The following is a 17,353-nucleotide window of genomic DNA, read 5'->3' as shown; positions in this document are numbered from 1 at the left end:
AACTACACTGTAGCAGTTACAGATCCATACAGCTATGGAGCCTCCATCCTACTAAACTACACTGTAGTAGTTACAGACCCATACAGCCTCCATCCTACTAAACTCCACTGTAGTAGTTACAGACCCATACAGCCTCCATCCTACTAAACTACACTGTAGCAGTTACAGATCCATACAGCTATGGAGCCTCCATCCTACTGAACTACACTGTAGTAGGTACAGACCCATACAGCCTCCATCCTACTAAACTACACTGTAGTAGTTACAGATCCATACAGCTATGGAGCCTCCATCCTACTAAACTACACTGTAGTAGTTACAGATCCATACAGCCTCCATCCTACTAAACTACACTGTAGTAGTTACAGATCCATACAGCCTCCATCCTACTAAACTACACTGTAGCAGTTACAGACCCATACAGACTCCATCCTACTAAACTACACTGTAGTAGTTACAGATCCATACAGCTATGGAGCCTCCATCCTACTGAACTACACTGTAATAGTTACAGATCCATACAGCTATGGAGCCTCCATCCTACTAAACTACACTGTAGTAGTTACAGACCCATACAACTATGGAGCCTCCATCCTACTAAACTACACTGTAGTAGTTACAGATCCATACAGCCTCCATCCTACTGAACTACACTGTAGCAGTTACAGATCCATACAGCCTCCATCCTACTAAACTAGCACAGGTGGTCGCCTCGTCTTCCATCTTTTTTTCTGTAAACAAGTGCTGTGACATGGAGATATGGCCGTGTGGGAACACTAACCTTATCGAGGTGTGAAAAATGATTTCTCACGGATGTGAAATTTAAGGTCCTCATGCTTCCCGAAACAGTACCGCGAGCAACATGCGTTAATGTTCACACCGAACATCGGAGATCCAAGACACCCCTCTACTGAAGACACCTTCGTCCAACAACTCTGATGTGTAATGTAGTGGAACTGAGACGATCGAGTGGAACTGAGACGATCAGATGTGGGCTATAGACTATATCAACGACCCAGATGTAGGCTATAGACTATATCAACGACCCAGATGTAGGCTATAGACTATACCAACAACCCAGATGTAGGCTATAGACTATATCAACGACCCAGATGTTTTATTTATTTTATTTATTTTACCTTTATTTAACTAGGCAAGTCAGTTAAGAACAAATTCTTATTTTCAATGACGGCCTAGGAACAGTGGATTAACTGCCTGTTCAGGGGCAGAACGACAGATTTGTACCTTGTCAGCTCGGGGGTTTGAACTTGCAACCTTCCAGTTACTAGTCCAACGCTCTAACCACTAGGCTACCCTTCCGCCCCATGTAGGCTATAGACTATATCAACGACCCAGATGTAGGCTATAGACTATATTTTACCGACCCAGATGTAGGCTATAGACTTAATCAGTCTATTTTCTTAAATACTGATTGGTGCTCATAACTTTTTAAAAGTAGCCTATATTTATAGCCCTATAGATGTTATAGGCCCAATGTATAATCTAGAAAAAAAGCCTATTATGTCATGCAGTGTAGTTCAGTGCGCCATCGTTTGATGATTAACCCAGTCAACTCAACTCCCCCTGATTCCGGACTGTTTCGCAACCAGGGCTTGTGTCCAAAAATGGCATACTGTTCCCTACATAGTGCACTACTTTCTACCAGATCCCTATGGGCCCAGCTCAAAATAGTGCACTAGATAGGGAATAGGGTGCAGTTTGGGACGAAAGAGATCCGTTGAGCAGCGGAGCGCCCGCCTGGCTGGCAGACTGTCTGTTTCTATCAGTTGTGTTCAGATTATCGCCGTCAGTCAGCATGGCCCTTCTCTCCACTCTCACGCCGGTGTTCGTGGCTGTTTTATGCGTGATCCTAGTTTTTCTGTTCAAAAGCTCTCAGAAGAAGGAGAACAAGGCAGTGAAACCCGAGCGGAAGCCCGAGGCCGAGGCCCGACCGTGGGTGGACGAGGATCTTCAGGACGACACAGAGATCCGACACAAAGATGAAGGTAGTTAGCCCTAATAACCTCTCCTATCTACCGAAGTGTCCACTTGTTCATTTCCCTTCATGGATTTGAAAGGAAATGACCATTTCTATTGGTCAACAGCTTGCGGAAATATGCAAAAAAATCTAACTTGTACCGAATAAATAATTGACGGATTGTGGCAAGATGATATTTCGCAATTTAGTGTGAATGGCATTATAAGCAAGACGTGTTTGTGTAAAAAATTTTACATCCAAATTACTGGACGAAAACAGACTGAGAAAGGGCATTGTTGGAAAGTGATGGTATTCAAACTTTTTCAGGGGGGACCCCACCCCAAATAAAACCTTAGAATCTGGACATTTAGATTTTTACATCAACAAATAACCTTCAATTCAAGACATTTTCATCTCTTATCAAAATCAAAAGAAACCAATAAATACATTTACTCAATAAAACAGTATTTTTTTAAAATTATCTTTCTGAAAAACGTTTGTATATTGTCCCATAAATTAATCTGTACTCTTCATTATTTGTTCCTAAAAAAATAAAAAATAAAGTTTTGTTGTTGTGTGGGGTGGACCCCACTGCAGTCCCCCAGCGAGCCCACGACCCCGACTTTGAATACCACTGTGGTAAAGGCTGTGTGTAGTGTAGCCTATGAAAAACATGCTATTAAAGCCACCGGTGCAGTCGACTGGGTTCTCTGCGTCAGAGCACTCCTCTAGGTCCTCTATGTCAAACAGACATGCTACCTGCTATCTTACTCTAGACCTATAGCCCTTTACTCTAGATCTATAGCCCTTTACTCTAGACCTATAGCCCTTTACTCTAGACCTGTAGCCCTTTACTCTAGACCTATAGCCCTTTACTCTAGACCTGTAGCCTATAGCCCTTTACTCTAGACCTATAGCCCTTTACTCTAGACCTATAGCCATTTACTCTAGACCTATAGCCTATAGCCCTTTACTCTAGACCTATAGCCCTTTACTCTAGACCTATAGCCTATAGCCCTTTACTCTAGACCTATAGCCCTTTACTCTAGACCTATAGCCATTTACTCTAGACCTATAGCCTATAGCCCTTTACTCTAGATCTATAGCCCTTTACTCTAGACCTATAGCCCTTTACTCTAGACCTATAGCCATTTACTCTAGACCTATAGCCCTTTACTCTAGACCTATAGCCCTTTACTCTAGACCTATAGCCCTTTATTCTAGACCTATAGCCCTTTACTCTAGACCTATAGCCTATAGCCCTTTACTCTAGACCTATAGCCCTTTACCCTAGACCTATAGCCCTTTACTCTAGACCTATAGCCCTTTACTCTAGATCTATAGCCCTTTACTCTAGATCTATAGCCCTTTACTCTAGATCTATAGCCCTTTACTCTAGATCTATAGCCCTTTATTCTAGATCTATAGCCCTTTACTCTAGACCTATAGCCTATAGCCCTTTACTCTAGACCTATAGCCCTTTACCCTAGACCTATAGCCCTTTACTCTAGACCTATAGCCCTTTACTCTAGATCTATAGCCCTTTACTCTAGATCTATAGCCCTTTACTCTAGATCTATAGCCCTTTATTCTAGACCTATAGCCCTTTACTCTAGATCTATAGCCCTTTACTCTAGATCTATAGCCCTTTACTCTAGACCTATAGCCCTTTACTCTAGATCTATAGCCCTTTACTCTAGATCTATAGCCCTTTATTCTAGACCTATAGCCCTTTACTCTAGATCTATAGCCCTTTACTCTAGACCTATAGCCATTTACTCTAGACCTATAGCCTATAGCCCTTTACTCTAGATCTATAGCCCTTTACTCTAGACCTATAGCCCTTTACTCTAGACCTATAGCCATTTACTCTAGACCTATAGCCCTTTACTCTAGACCTATAGCCCTTTACTCTAGACCTATAGCCCTTTATTCTAGACCTATAGCCCTTTACTCTAGACCTATAGCCTATAGCCCTTTACTCTAGACCTATAGCCCTTTACCCTAGACCTATAGCCCTTTACTCTAGACCTATAGCCCTTTACTCTAGATCTATAGCCCTTTACTCTAGATCTATAGCCCTTTACTCTAGATCTATAGCCCTTTACTCTAGATCTATAGCCCTTTATTCTAGATCTATAGCCCTTTACTCTAGACCTATAGCCTATAGCCCTTTACTCTAGACCTATAGCCCTTTACCCTAGACCTATAGCCCTTTACTCTAGACCTATAGCCCTTTACTCTAGATCTATAGCCCTTTACTCTAGATCTATAGCCCTTTACTCTAGATCTATAGCCCTTTATTCTAGACCTATAGCCCTTTACTCTAGATCTATAGCCCTTTACTCTAGATCTATAGCCCTTTACTCTAGACCTATAGCCCTTTACTCTAGATCTATAGCCCTTTACTCTAGATCTATAGCCCTTTATTCTAGACCTATAGCCCTTTACTCTAGACCTATAGCTCTTTACTCTAGATCTATAGCCCTTTACTCTAGACCTATAGCCCTTTACTCTAGACCTATAGCTCTTTACTCTAGATCTATAGCCCTTTACTCTATAGCCTATAGCCCTTTACTCTAGATCTATAGCCCTTTACTCTAGATCTATAGCCCTTTACTCTAGACCTATAGCCTATAGCCCTTTACTCTAGACCTATAGCCTATAGCCCTTTACTCTAGACCTATAGCCCATAGCCCTTTACTCTAGACCTATAGCCTATAGCCCTTTACTCTAGACCTATAGCTCTTTACTCTAGATCTATAGCCCTTTATTCTAGATCTATAGCCCTTTACTCTAGATCTATAGCCCTTTACTCTAGACCTATAGCCCTTTACTCTAGACCTATAGCCCTTTATTCTAGATCTATAGCCCTTTACTCTAGATCTATAGCCCTTTACTTTAGACCTATAGCCCTTTACTCTAGGACTAGCCAACTAAACTCAACTAAACTAAACTCTACAATTTATGATGGAGTTAAGCTGCAACTAGTCTGGGTGGACTGGAGCTCAGAGGTTTTTTTTATCAAAAGTGTCTTCAGCACCCAAAGAATAGCCCGCAATTACACAGAACAATGTCGTGTGTCAATCCCCCCTCTCCTCTCAATACTCAGTCTGGCTCAGTCTACAGTCTATGTCTATGTATTGCTCAACCTTTGAACCCAAAGCGAGAAAATGACTGCCAAGACAAGAGAAAGAAATAGAGAGAGAGAGAACCTTATTTTCCTTCCTAAATAATGTGTGCATGGGGGGAACAGATCATTAACCACAGAACAGATCATTAACCACAGGGAACCACAGAACAGATCATTATCCACAGGGAACCACAGAACAGATCATTATCCACAGGGAACCACAGAACAGATCATTATCCACAGGGAACCACAGAACAGATCATTAACCACAGGGAAGCACAGAACAGATCATTAACCACAGGGAACCACAGAACAGATCATTATCCACAGGGAACCACAGAACAGATCATTAACCACAGGGAAGCACAGAACAGATCATTAACCACAGGGAACCACAGAACAGATCATTAACCACAGAACAGATCATTAACCACAGAACAGATCATTATCCACAGAACAGATCATTAACCACAGGGAACCACAGAACAGATCATTAACCATAGAGAACCACCGAACAGATGAGCGCAACTCAAGGTAGTATGAATGAACACATTCGGTCAGGTAGCTATACAAATGGTTACACTAACCAACAAATATGTGCATGATGTGCACATCTGACTATAAATTAAAATTGCAGATTGCGCCTTTAATCGCATTCAATCCGCCTACAATTTAAAAAGCCTTGCTTTCTATAGCTTCATAATTCAGACGATTGGTCTTCCCTCCTGTCTGTCTGGTTTTAGAGGATGGTGATTGGGTGGAGAGTGGTGGGGAGGAGGAGCTGGCCCACGTGCCCTACCCAGCTTCTCGGTACCCCGTAGAGGTCATGGTTCAGAGGTCACAGGACTTCTTCAGTCTGATGAACCAGAGGAGGTCTGTCCGATTCATCAGCCCCGAGCCCGTTCCACGACAGGTCATCGACAACGTCATCCGCACTGCAGGTAACACATGCATAACGCACACAGACACACACAGACACAGACACACACACACAGACACACATGAATGTGTTGTCTGTGTTGTCCAGGCACAGCCCCCAGTGGAGCCCACACAGAACCCTGGACGTTTGTGGTGGTGTCAGACCCAGAGGTGAAGCACCAGATCAGGCTAGTGGTGGAGGAGGAGGAGGAAGTCAACTACCGCCAGAGGATGGGGGACAAGTGGGTCAGTGACCTGCAGAGGCTCAGGTCAGATAAAACACCACGTAGATATACACCATGTAGATATACACCCGGTAGATATACACCATGTAGATAGATATACACCATGTAAATTTACACCATGTAGATATACAGCATGTAGATAGATATACACCATGTAAATTTACACCATGTAAATTTACACCATGTAGACATACAGCATGCACGCTAGTCAGATAATATTTACTATCCCTCTCTCTCCATCTCCCCCTCCCCCTCTCTCCATCTCCCCCTCCCTCTCTCTCCATCTCCCCCTCCCCCTCTCTCCATCTCCCCCTCCCCCTCTCTCCATCTCCCCCTCCCCCTCTCTCTCCCTCGCTCTCTCCTCTCTCTCTCTCCATCTCCCCCTCCCTCCCTCTCTCCCTCGCAATATCCTCCCTCTCTCCCTCGCAATATCCTCCCTGTCTCCCTCACTCTCTCCTCCCTCTCTCCCCCTCTCTTCTCCCTCTCTCCTCCCTCTCTCCTCCCTCTCTCCTCCCTCTCTCCCCCCTCTCCTCCCTCTCTCCGCCTCTCTCCCCCTTCCCCATCTCTCCTCCCTCTCTCCCCCTTCCCCATCTCTCCTCCCTCTCTCCCACTCTCTCCCCCCTCCCCTCTCCCCCATCTCTCCTCCCTCCCCCCCCCCTCCCCTCTCCCCCATCTCTCCTCCCTCCCCCCCCCCCTCCCCCTTCTCTCCTCCCTCTCTCTCCCTCTCTCCTCCCTCTCTCCCAGGACTAACTGGGTGAAGCAGTATCTTGATGTGGCTCCCTACCTCGTGTTGATATTTAAACAGACGTACGGCATCGTCGCTGGAGGACAGAAGAGGACTCATTACTACAATGAGATCAGTGTGTCCATCTCCTGTGGCCTGCTATTGGCCGCGCTGCAGGTCAGAGCATTCACACGTCATTTACATTTGAGTTGTTTAGCAGACGCTCTTATCCAGAGCAACTTACAGCTAGTGCATTCATCTTAATAAAATAGCTAGGTGAGACAACCACACGAGCACTCATTCACCAAGTCACAACCCCCGTGGACCACTGGGGCGTACTCAGGGACGTGGACCACTGGGACGTACTCAGGGTCGTGGACCGCTGGGGCGTACTCAGGGACGTGGACCGCTGCGGCGTACTCAGGGACGTGGATCGCTTGGGCGTACTCAGGGACGTGGACCGCTGGGGCGTACTCAGGGACGTGGACCGCTGGGGCGTACTCAGGGGCGTGGACCGCTGGGGTGTACTCAGGGACGTGGACCGCTTGGGCGTACTCAGGGACGTGGACCGCTGGGGTGTACTCAGGGACGTGGACCGCTGGGGTGTACTCAGGGACGTGGACCGCTGGGGCGTACTCAGGGTCGTGGACCACTGGGGCGTACTCAGGGACGTGGACCGCTGGGGCGTACTCAGGGACGTGGACCGCTGGGGCGTACTCAGGGACGTGGACCGCTGGGGCGTACTCAGGGACGTGGACCGCTGGGGCGTACTCAGGGACGTGGACCGCTGGGGCGTACTCAGGGACGTGGACCGCTGGGGCGTACTCAGGGACGTGGACCGCTGGGGTGTACTCAGGGACGTGGACCACTGGGACGTACTCAGGGACGTGGACCGCTGGGGCGTACTCAGGGACGTGGACCGCTGGGGCGTACTGATATGATTCTCTATTCTATCTGAAGATGGCGCCGACAGACACTGCAGCTCTGCCTCTAGCTCCTAAGCAACTTTGCAGTATTTTTTTGTTTTGTGTTATTTGAATGTTTTTTTGTGTTATAAAATACATCCGGAAAGAACTTCTGGATATCAGTGAGTGGTAACTCACCAGTATTACGACCAGAAATACGACTTTCCCGAATTGGATCCCTTGTTCGTACCCCCAAGGCAACTGAACTTATCCCAGTGGCTGCTCCAATAAGCCGTCAGTGGAGAAGAGGTATTCGGAGTGGACTTCTAGTCCGACTCAGAAGGCGTGCACACCATCCATCACCTCCGACTATAATTCCCGCTAATGTTCATTCCCTGGACAATAAAGTAGATGAGCTCAGGGCGAGGATATCCTTCCAGAGAGACATCAGGCACTGTAACATACTCTGTTTCACAGAATCATGACTCTCTCTGGATATACTGTCCCCGTCCATACAGCCAGCTGGGTTCTCAGTACATCGGGCAGACAGGAATAAAGAACTTTCTGGATATACTGTCCCCGTCCATACAGCCAGCTGGGTTCTCAGTACATCGGGCAGACAGGAATAAAGAACTCTCTGGATATACTGTCCCCGTCCATACAGCCAGCTGGGTTCTCAGTACATTGGGCAGACAGGAATAAAGAACTCTCCGGGAAGAAGAAAGGTGGAGGTGTATGTTTCATGATTAACTACTCATGATGTGATTGTGGTAATGTACAGTAACTCAAGTTATTTTGTTCACCTGACCTAGAATACCTCACAATCATATTACCGCCCCAGATAATTCTCTTCGGTTATAGTCACAACCGTGTATATTCCCCCTCAAGCCGATATCACGACGGCCTTCAAGGAACTACACTTGGCTTTGTGCTAACAGGAAACTACATATCCCGAGGCCACATTTATTGTAGCTGGGGATTTTAACAAAAACATTTTGGGAGGAAAACATTACCGAAGTTCTATCAATCGTAATCCATGTTTCAAGATAGTTTGATCACACGGACTGTGATTTGTTCCCGGGTAGCCTCTGAGAATAACATTGACGTTTACACTGACACGGTGACTGAGTTCATCAGGAAGTGTATAGGGGATGTTGTTCCCACTATGACTATTAAAACCTACCCAAACCAAAAACCGTGAAAGCGCAAACCACGACAAGGTCACTGGAAATATGGTTGAGTACAAACTGTCCAGCTATGCCCTCCGTAAGTCAATCAAACAGGCAAAACATCAGTACAAAGTGGAGTCGGAATTCAACTGCTCAGACACGAGATGTATGTGGACAATGACAAATTACAAAGGGAAAACCAGCCACTGACGACTTGCTCCCAGACAAGCTAAACACCTTCTTCACCCGCTTTGAGGATAGTGCTATCACACAGTGCTATCGACGCAGCCCTCGGCCAAGGACTGTGGTCCTCCGTGGTCGACGTGAGTAAGACATTTAAGCGTGTTAACCCACACAAGGCTGCCGGCTCAGACGGCATCCCTAGCCGCGTCCTCAGAGCATGCGCAGACCAGCTGGGTGGAGTGTTTACGGAGCATTTAGGTAGGTATTACTGTTGGAGCTAGGAACACAAGCATTTAGTTAGATATTACTGCACTGTTGGAGCTAGGAACACAAGCATTTCGCTAGGTATTACTGTTGGAGCTAGGAACACTAGCATTTAGCTAGGTATTACTGTTGGAGCTAGGAACACAAGCATTTAGCTAGGTATTACTGTTGGAGCTAGGAACACAAGCATTTAGGTAGGTATTACTGTTGGAGCTAGGAACACAAGCATTTAGCTAGGTATTACTGTTGGAGCTAGGAACACAAGCATTTAGCTAGGTATTACTGTTGGAGCTAGGAGCACAAGCATTTAGCTAGGTATTACTGTTGGAGCTAGGAACACAAGCATTTAGCTAGGTATTACTGTTGGAGCTAGGAACACAAGCATTTAGGTAGGTATTACTGTTGGAGCTAGGAACACAAGCATTTCGCTAGGTATTACTGTTGGAGCTAGGAACACAAGCATTTAGCTAGGTATTACTGTTGGAGCTAGGAGCACAAGCATTTAGCTAGGTATTACTGTTGGAGCTAGGAACACAAGCATTTAGTTAGATATTACTGCACTGTTGGAGCTAGGAACACAAGCATTTCGCTAGGTATTACTGTTGGAGCTAGGAACACAAGCATTTAGCTACACCCTTAATAACATCTAAATATTTGATTTGAAATAAAATGTCTAACAAAGACAGAAGGATGTTACTTTACAGAACGTTGACGTAGAAATGTGTTGTGTAGAACAGACATTATTGTCTGTCAGATAGAACAGGGAATGGTGTCAGCTCTAGGCAACCATAAGAGCTTTTCAAAACCCTTAATAAACCTCTGGATTCTGTATGTGTTTGATATTCTGACCGAACCCATGTCTCTCTGTGTTTGACTGACATGCAGTCTGTCCAATCCCCTTGTCAGAATGCAGGTCTGGTGACGGTGACGACGACGCCCCTCAACTGCGGCCCCCAGCTCAGGCTGCTCCTCGGTCGGCCAGCCAATGAGAAGCTGCTGATGCTACTTCCTGTTGGTTACCCCGCCCCCGACGCCACCGTGCCCGACCTCACCCGCAAGCCACTCGACGACATCATGGTACACCTGTGACATCATCATAAAGGGCCCGGCCGAGTGACATCCTTCTGTCCTCGTCTCCTCCCAGTCATCTGCAATGATTTGTAAAGCAGCAACAGTCATCAAAATGTTTACTATTCTAATAAATGCAACAGTTGGACAAGAAATGAAGATACTCCAAACTTTTAGATTTTTTTATAATTCATTAGATATCGAGTGAATTATAGCATAAAACATTTTACTGGCACGGACAAATAATGTTCAGGTTTTTAGTGGAAATTCAGGTATTCAATTTGTTGTTAAATTTCACTTTTTTTTTCTTAGAATGCACTAATATATACATATTCTAATGGTATCAGGTATTTTTTAAAACTTTTTTGTGTTAAAATGGAAGAAAATGGTAAAGAAAGAAAATGGTATTACCTCATTTGCATAAACACATGCTGTGTGTTTGCATATATTAATAAATTAACATAAAGGGGTGGGACAAGGCTGCACACACCAAACTAGTGCTCTGTCTAGGCCTACCTGTACTCACCTGTGCTCTAGACTGCCTCAGTAATTAATGTTGTCGCGTTCTAATTCAACATGTATGTCAATAGCAGAGGTGCATTCAGTTCGCATGAACATTTGCTACGTTGCAGAATGACACATTTTTCCATGACGTTCCTGTATGTTCTCGAACAGACTTTGAGGTAAGTGTGGTGGGTGTGGCTTGAAGCAATGAGTGACGTATTTAACCAACCCACAACAAAACCCCTCCCCGTTTTTCAACTGTTTTTTCAGTATAGCATCTTTTTAGTTGAATTGAACGTTCCAGAACATACCAAATGAATGTAGCCCTGGATACCTTTAGATAAAAAATAAACAGGTTTGACTCGGGATTATACCTCTACAGTGACCTCCACTAATATTGGCACCCTTGGTAAAAAAAAAAAAAATGAGCAAAACGGGCTGTGAAATTGTTTTATTTGCTGTTCATCCTCTTGGTCTTTCATTCAAAATATTCACAAAAATTTGACCATTGGGGGAACTCCACAATATTTCTGAGCTCATATTCTATAAGAGGTTCAGGAACTCAGTAGAACATTTGAGTTGAAGGTACTCTGTTCCGGTGAGCTCCTCCCAAATCAATGTTCACAACTACACATTTGTTTTGATCACGTTACACACATATATTTTGGGATTCCTCCAACGCCATTTGCCCGTGTGGAGTGGAGAAGAAACTTTCTTGCAATAGCATTTCCGTCCACTTTCCTTCTCCTCGCCGCCTCTCCTCAATTACGATTTCATCCTTATTCATAAGCAGTCGAGGAGATGAGGGTGTAGAGGACGGAGGAGAGGAGGCAAGGAGAGGAGGGAGGCGGGGGCGAGGAGAGGACAGAGGAGTCAAGGAGAGAACGGAGGAGAGGAGTGAGGAGAGGACAGGAGAGGACAGATGAGAAGAGGAGAGGAAAAGAAGAGGAGGACAGAGGAGAGGAGGGAGGAAAGGAGAGGACGGATGAGAGGATGGAGGAAAGGAGAGGAGAGGACGGGGAGAAGACAGATGAGAGGAGGAGAGGACGAATGAGAGGAGAGGAGGAGGGGATGAGAGGAGAGGACAGAGGAGAGGAGGAGAGAAGAGGATGCGAGGAGAGGATGGAGGGGAGGAAGGAGGAGATGAGCAGGAGAGGAGGGAGGAGAGGATGGAGTTCTCCCATTATATGTACAGGGAAATAACATTGGTCCCAATCATTGGCCATCCCAATCATTGGCCACGCTTCCTCCCATAGTGATTTGAAACTAAAATGACTGGTATAAGAGATATGGTGGAAACTTCCTCTTGAGTGAAGCCCAGTGGTGTATATATACACTATAGTGGTTCTCAACCGTTTTTGGTTACTGTACCACCAACTACATTTTGCTCTGCCCGAGGTACCCCTGAAGTACCCCCGAAGTACCCCCGGAGGACCCCTGAAGTACCCCTGAAGTACTTTCTCATGTGCACTTAAGGCCGTTCCGTTCTGCCAGTCACATTCTGTTAAAGGTTCCCTAAGCACACACATCCCTGGGTCGCTCGTCTTTTCAGTTCGCTGCAGCTAGCGACTGGAACGATCTGCAACAAAACACTCAAACTGGACAGTTTTATTTCCATCTCTTCATTCAAAGACTCCATCATGGACACTCTTACTGACAGTTGTGGCTGCTTTGTGTGATGTATTGCTGTCTCTACCTTCTTTAATCCCTGATTATTCAATTGGTTTGATGAACATGATCCTGATAATTTGAATTAGAAGACAACAACGTATGAGAACCATTTAAAACGTCTGAAAATAAACACATATATATGTATATATTGTTCCTGACTTTACATTTGATTTAAGTCATTAGAATTGATGCGTTTATTCTAGACAGCATTGCCTATTATAAACTGTGGTTCAGTACAGCGCGAACCTAACGTAGCAGACATAAGAGAAACACGTTTTTTTTTCTAGAAGGTATACAGCTTTTGTCAAAAGGGGCTTTTCGTAGCAGGTTTAGAAGTTACGCAACAGGTTAGGAGTATTAACGTAGCAGTTCGGGATAATTAGGTTAAGGTTAGGAAAAGGGTTAGGGTTAGGGAAAATGTACAAAACAAAATCTACTTTTGACTTTTAAACTTTGACAAAAGCTGTATCCCATCTAGTTTACCAAGTACAGTTCCAAGGCTGGAAGTAATATCAAATACTAAGCAGTAGGTGGAAGCATAACAAAAGGGACAAGTTCCCGGAAGTTCCACAGACGAAGAAGAAGAAGAAGAACGGAAGCAGAGACTAAACAACTGCGCAGGCGTAAACCACGTACCCGATCTCTCGCAGCATCGCGCTGTTTTGGCCCTATGCTAGCTGTTGCCTGATCAGTGGTGTGTGTCAAGTCATACATACTGGGCTTTGATTGGGAAGGCATAGCGGTGGAGAAAGAAAAGGGGGCACCCTAGACACCCCGCGACGAAATGGCCGGGCAACAGTTTCAGTACGATGACAGCGGCAACACATTTTTCTACTTTCTAACGTCCTTTGTTGGACTCATCGTTATCCCAGCCACATATTACCTCTGGCCCCGAGATCAGAATGCTGGTAAGGCCCCGATGTATATACGACAAGATAGCATCACCTAGCTTAGCATGCTAAAGTTGGTTAGTTAGCTAAGTATGCTGTGTGTGTGTGATGGGTGAAGTTAGCTAGCCTGCTAACTAACAAATTCGATTAGCCAGTTCCGAGACGGACCACCACTAGTTACAGAGTTTTTCTTGCCAGCCAACTCTGTTGCCAGCTAGCTACATTCGCATGTAGTAGTTAACTAGCTGGCTGAAATACACATAACAACAAGTAGTTAACTGACGTTACCAACTCTGCACTGCTATGGGGGGGTGCTATGAAGCGTCATGCCCAATCTCTCTGCGTTGGTGTTTACATAACTAACAGCTAGCTACGAGTTAGCTAACCAATATGACTGCCTAACTTTTATTTTATTTATTTTTATTTATTTCATTGGATACTATATCAGTGCTAATAACACCTAACTGGCTAGTATTTCTCGTTCAGCTTAATGTTTGTCTGGTGACTTAGCCAGCTAGCTGCGTCAGTTAGCTATATAACAAATGGTCCCGTCCAGCTAGCTAACTTTAGCTAGCTAGTTAACGGGTTACTCTGAATTTTACGTCGTCTGGCAAAATACTCTTTGCGACGTTCATTACGTTACGTATGTTGCTGTTGACGTTAGCCGAAGTTCGTTACGTATGCTGCTGGTAACGTTAGACGATGTTCGTTACGTGTGCTGCTGGTCACGTTAGCCGACGTTCGTTACGTGTGCTGCTGGTCACGTTAGCCGACGTTCGTTACGTGTGCCGCTGGTCACGTTAGCCGATGTTCGTTACGTGTGCTGCAGGTCACGTTAGCCGACGTTCGTTACGTATGCTGCTGGTCACGTTAGCCGACGTTCGTGGGTGGTGGTAGCTAGCTACCTATAGCTATACTTGCTAGCTAACTAACTTGTATTTATTTAGTCACTTGATTGATAACTAAGTAAAGCATTGGAAGGTTTTTGATATGGCCGTGAGGTTGAATTCATAAAGAAACATGTTTACCCTAGTATTGTAGCTATCCCGTCACAGCTGTCTGTTATGCTAACTTTTACCCGTGAAGTAGCGGACTAAACTCCACGGTGAATGAAGTTTCTGAGGTATTTCATCAACGGTGTGGAGCCGAGACCGGGCTTTGTGGAATCTTTGCCTGCTGAAATGAATGCTTTTTTTTTCAATAAACGGTAATCAAACAACGCCCCCAAATGTTTCCTCGTTGAGATTCAATTGTCATATGCACATTTGCGGCGAGTTGCCATCTTAGAGCAACAGCAATGAGCTAACAGTCGGTGGTGGTATTTCATTCAAGTTTTTTTTTTTTTTTAAGTATGGGTTTTAGAAAACAAAGAATTGCATGCAACTACAGGTGACAACCATGGGTAAAGGTGGGCGTTTCATAGTTTAAGGAAAATGCTGTATTGACTTGGGCGATGTAGTTGGTACTTGACTCCACAAAGCCTGGTCTCAGCTCCACGCGATTGGTGACGTTTGTTATGAACTTCCTTCTCCGTGGATGTTAGTCTGCTACCCAGGAAAACAGTTTAGTCCCCCTGTATCCGTTTGACAACGTGGAAGTCGTATCAGATTATGTTAATCGATGGCTACACCTAATGTCAGAATTGAAAGTACCAGTGCAACATACAGACTGAGACTCCATGTACATCTAGATAGATGACCTGTATGTTTGTGCAAAGAAGAGTCTACCTCTAGCAGACTAGCCTAGGCAGCAGGGGCATAGGCCTGGGTGGACACAGGCCCACCAACTGGGGAGCCAGGTCCTGCCGGGCCCACCCAATCAGATTGAGAAAATAATGTATTATTATTATTATTACAAATGTTGTCCCATCCATATCCCTGCAGGCCCTCCCACTAACTAATTTCTGGCTATGCCTTTGCTAGGCTGCCAATATAGCTCCCAAAATAAACCATATTGCTAGATTTGATATAGACGCATGTAGGGCTGACCTCGAGATTTCTATAGTAAAAAAAAAGAATGGTGTGCAAGACACCTGTCTGATTGGTTCCTGTCTGAGTGGACTGATCCATTGTGGAGGCTGTGGGGATGGTACAGTCCATCACGCTAAGACACCTGTCTGATTGGTTCCTGTCTGAGTGGACTGATCCATTGTGGAGGCTGTGGGGATGGCTCAGTCCATCATTCTAAGACATGTGCTACTGATATTGTATATGATTAATGACACAAGGGTGTAACACTGATAAAATGTATATACTTTTATAACAAATGCACTTTGTCCTGTGTTTGATAGCAGTCGCTGTCTGCAGTTCTGAAACATCAGTCCACTGTTGAATTGGCAACTTTTCCTAGACCATGTTTCTATGTGTATAGTAATGTTAACCAGCGTATTGTGGTTGAGAACGATGTGGTGTAGTTAGGGGAGGAGAAAACAGCTGTTGCCTTAATTGTAAGGCGAGAAGAAACCACAACTTTAATTAGGTCTATAATCAATAGCTGAACTGTTAAATGTGCCTGGCTTTATAACTCATATATCTACAGAAATAAGACAGTTCTCGCCTGTTCCAGTGTTTGTTCACTAGCCTGCTAATTCCATGAGCTCCAAGCCTCACGCAACAGCAACATGTCAGATAAATCATTTCACATTTTGCTATTTTTAATAGTGATGCACCGATATGACATTTTGGCTGATACCAATATCGCGATATTGTAAACATATCGTTCGTGGCCGGTGTGTGCTTGTTTACAGACCTTTCTTGTACAGCTTTGACAGTGCTACTGATAGTAGTGGTGGCGCTTGGCTTGCACGTGCAAATGTAGAACACACAACATTATATAATGTATATAATGTGTTATTTGACTTTTAAAAGCTTATTTATTAATATTATTATTATTATTATTATATAAATAGTGTTATTTGACATATCTTTTAAGTGCGTCATGAAGCTAATAGCAGTGACGCTATTACTGTGTAACTCCTGTAGGGTAACATCTGAAGAATAGCGCACTTGGTAGTGTGTACCGGTGCTCGAACAGTCGGCGAAAGCCAACATCACCCACGACAGAGAAACGGTTGATTGTCAAGGGCAATGAATTCCATTATCTTGGCTTTAATGGATTTCGCCATTGGGTTGTCTCTCTAAAATGATCTTACTCCTTCAAAAGACTGCTGGACTTGTTGACTGCTCGATCCACACAGCAGACATTGTGGGCGAGGTTGGGAATGCTGTGTTGAACGTATAGCGCAACATTTTACGGGGTGTCATTACGTCATGTACCTAATGTTATATGGGTAATCACGGTAGCTTTGACAATGGTTGTTAACATTGGTGTTAAACTAGGCATCGGGCCGATACCGATGTTGGCATTTTTAGCTAATATCGACCGATTCCAATATGTTCAGGGTTAGTATAGAACCACCATGTCATTATCATTAGTAGACTTAGTATAGAACTACCATGTCATTATCATTAGTAGACTTAGTATAGAACCACCATGTCATTATCATTAGTAGACTTAGTATAGAACCACCATGTCATTATCATTAGTAGTATAGAACCACCATGTCATTATCATTAGTAAACTTAGTATAGAACCACCATGTCATTATCATTAGTATACTTAGTATAGAACCACCATGTCATTATCATTAGTATACTTAGTATAGAACCACCATGTCATTATCATTAGTATACTTAGTATAG

General features: G+C 44.5%; 2 protein-coding genes across 3 annotated transcripts in view; both read left to right on the top strand.

The window, feature by feature from the left end:
• Window positions 1–985: 985 nt before the first annotated feature.
• On the top strand, window positions 986–10,742 carry iyd (iodotyrosine deiodinase). Its single transcript, XM_036976430.2, has 5 exons — window positions 986–2,006; window positions 5,855–6,052; window positions 6,139–6,298; window positions 7,019–7,175; window positions 10,426–10,742. Exons 1-5 carry the CDS (start codon window positions 1,817–1,819, stop codon window positions 10,606–10,608), a joined length of 888 nt encoding a protein of 295 aa, XP_036832325.1. The 5' UTR covers window positions 986–1,816; the 3' UTR covers window positions 10,609–10,742.
• A 2,556-nt stretch (window positions 10,743–13,298) lies between these two features.
• sec63 (SEC63 homolog, protein translocation regulator) overlaps window positions 13,299–17,353 on the top strand; it is a 41,346-nt gene continuing 37,291 nt past the window's right edge. Inside the window, exon 1 of one of the 2 annotated variants that reach the window (XM_036976427.2) lies at window positions 13,299–13,670. In XM_036976427.2, the coding sequence (XP_036832322.1) occupies window positions 13,547–13,670 (124 nt within the window). In that variant the 5' untranslated portion in view covers window positions 13,299–13,546. The remainder of the gene's footprint in view (window positions 13,671–17,353) is intronic. The other variant, XM_036976428.2, reaches the window with a different exon arrangement.

Source organism: Oncorhynchus mykiss, chromosome 4 (assembly GCF_057628025.1).
Source record: "Oncorhynchus mykiss isolate SJ-2025 chromosome 4, ASM5762802v1, whole genome shotgun sequence".
Taxonomy (NCBI): Eukaryota; Metazoa; Chordata; class Actinopteri; order Salmoniformes; family Salmonidae; genus Oncorhynchus; species Oncorhynchus mykiss.
This window is presented reverse-complemented; position numbering and strand designations above follow the sequence as displayed.

What these genes read in the sequence shown, in the direction of transcription:
- iyd (XM_036976430.2), top strand. Translation starts at nt 1,817, where the DNA reads ATGGCCCTTCTCTCCACTCTCACGCCGGTGTTCGTGGCTGTTTTATGC. An exon ending in GATCCGACACAAAGATGAAG is followed by an intron (nt 2,007 to 5,854) that starts GTAGTTAGCCCT and finishes GTCTGGTTTTAG; the next exon opens with AGGATGGTGATTGGGTGGAG. An exon ending in TGCTATTGGCCGCGCTGCAG is followed by an intron (nt 7,176 to 10,425) that starts GTCAGAGCATTC and finishes TCCCCTTGTCAG; the next exon opens with AATGCAGGTCTGGTGACGGT.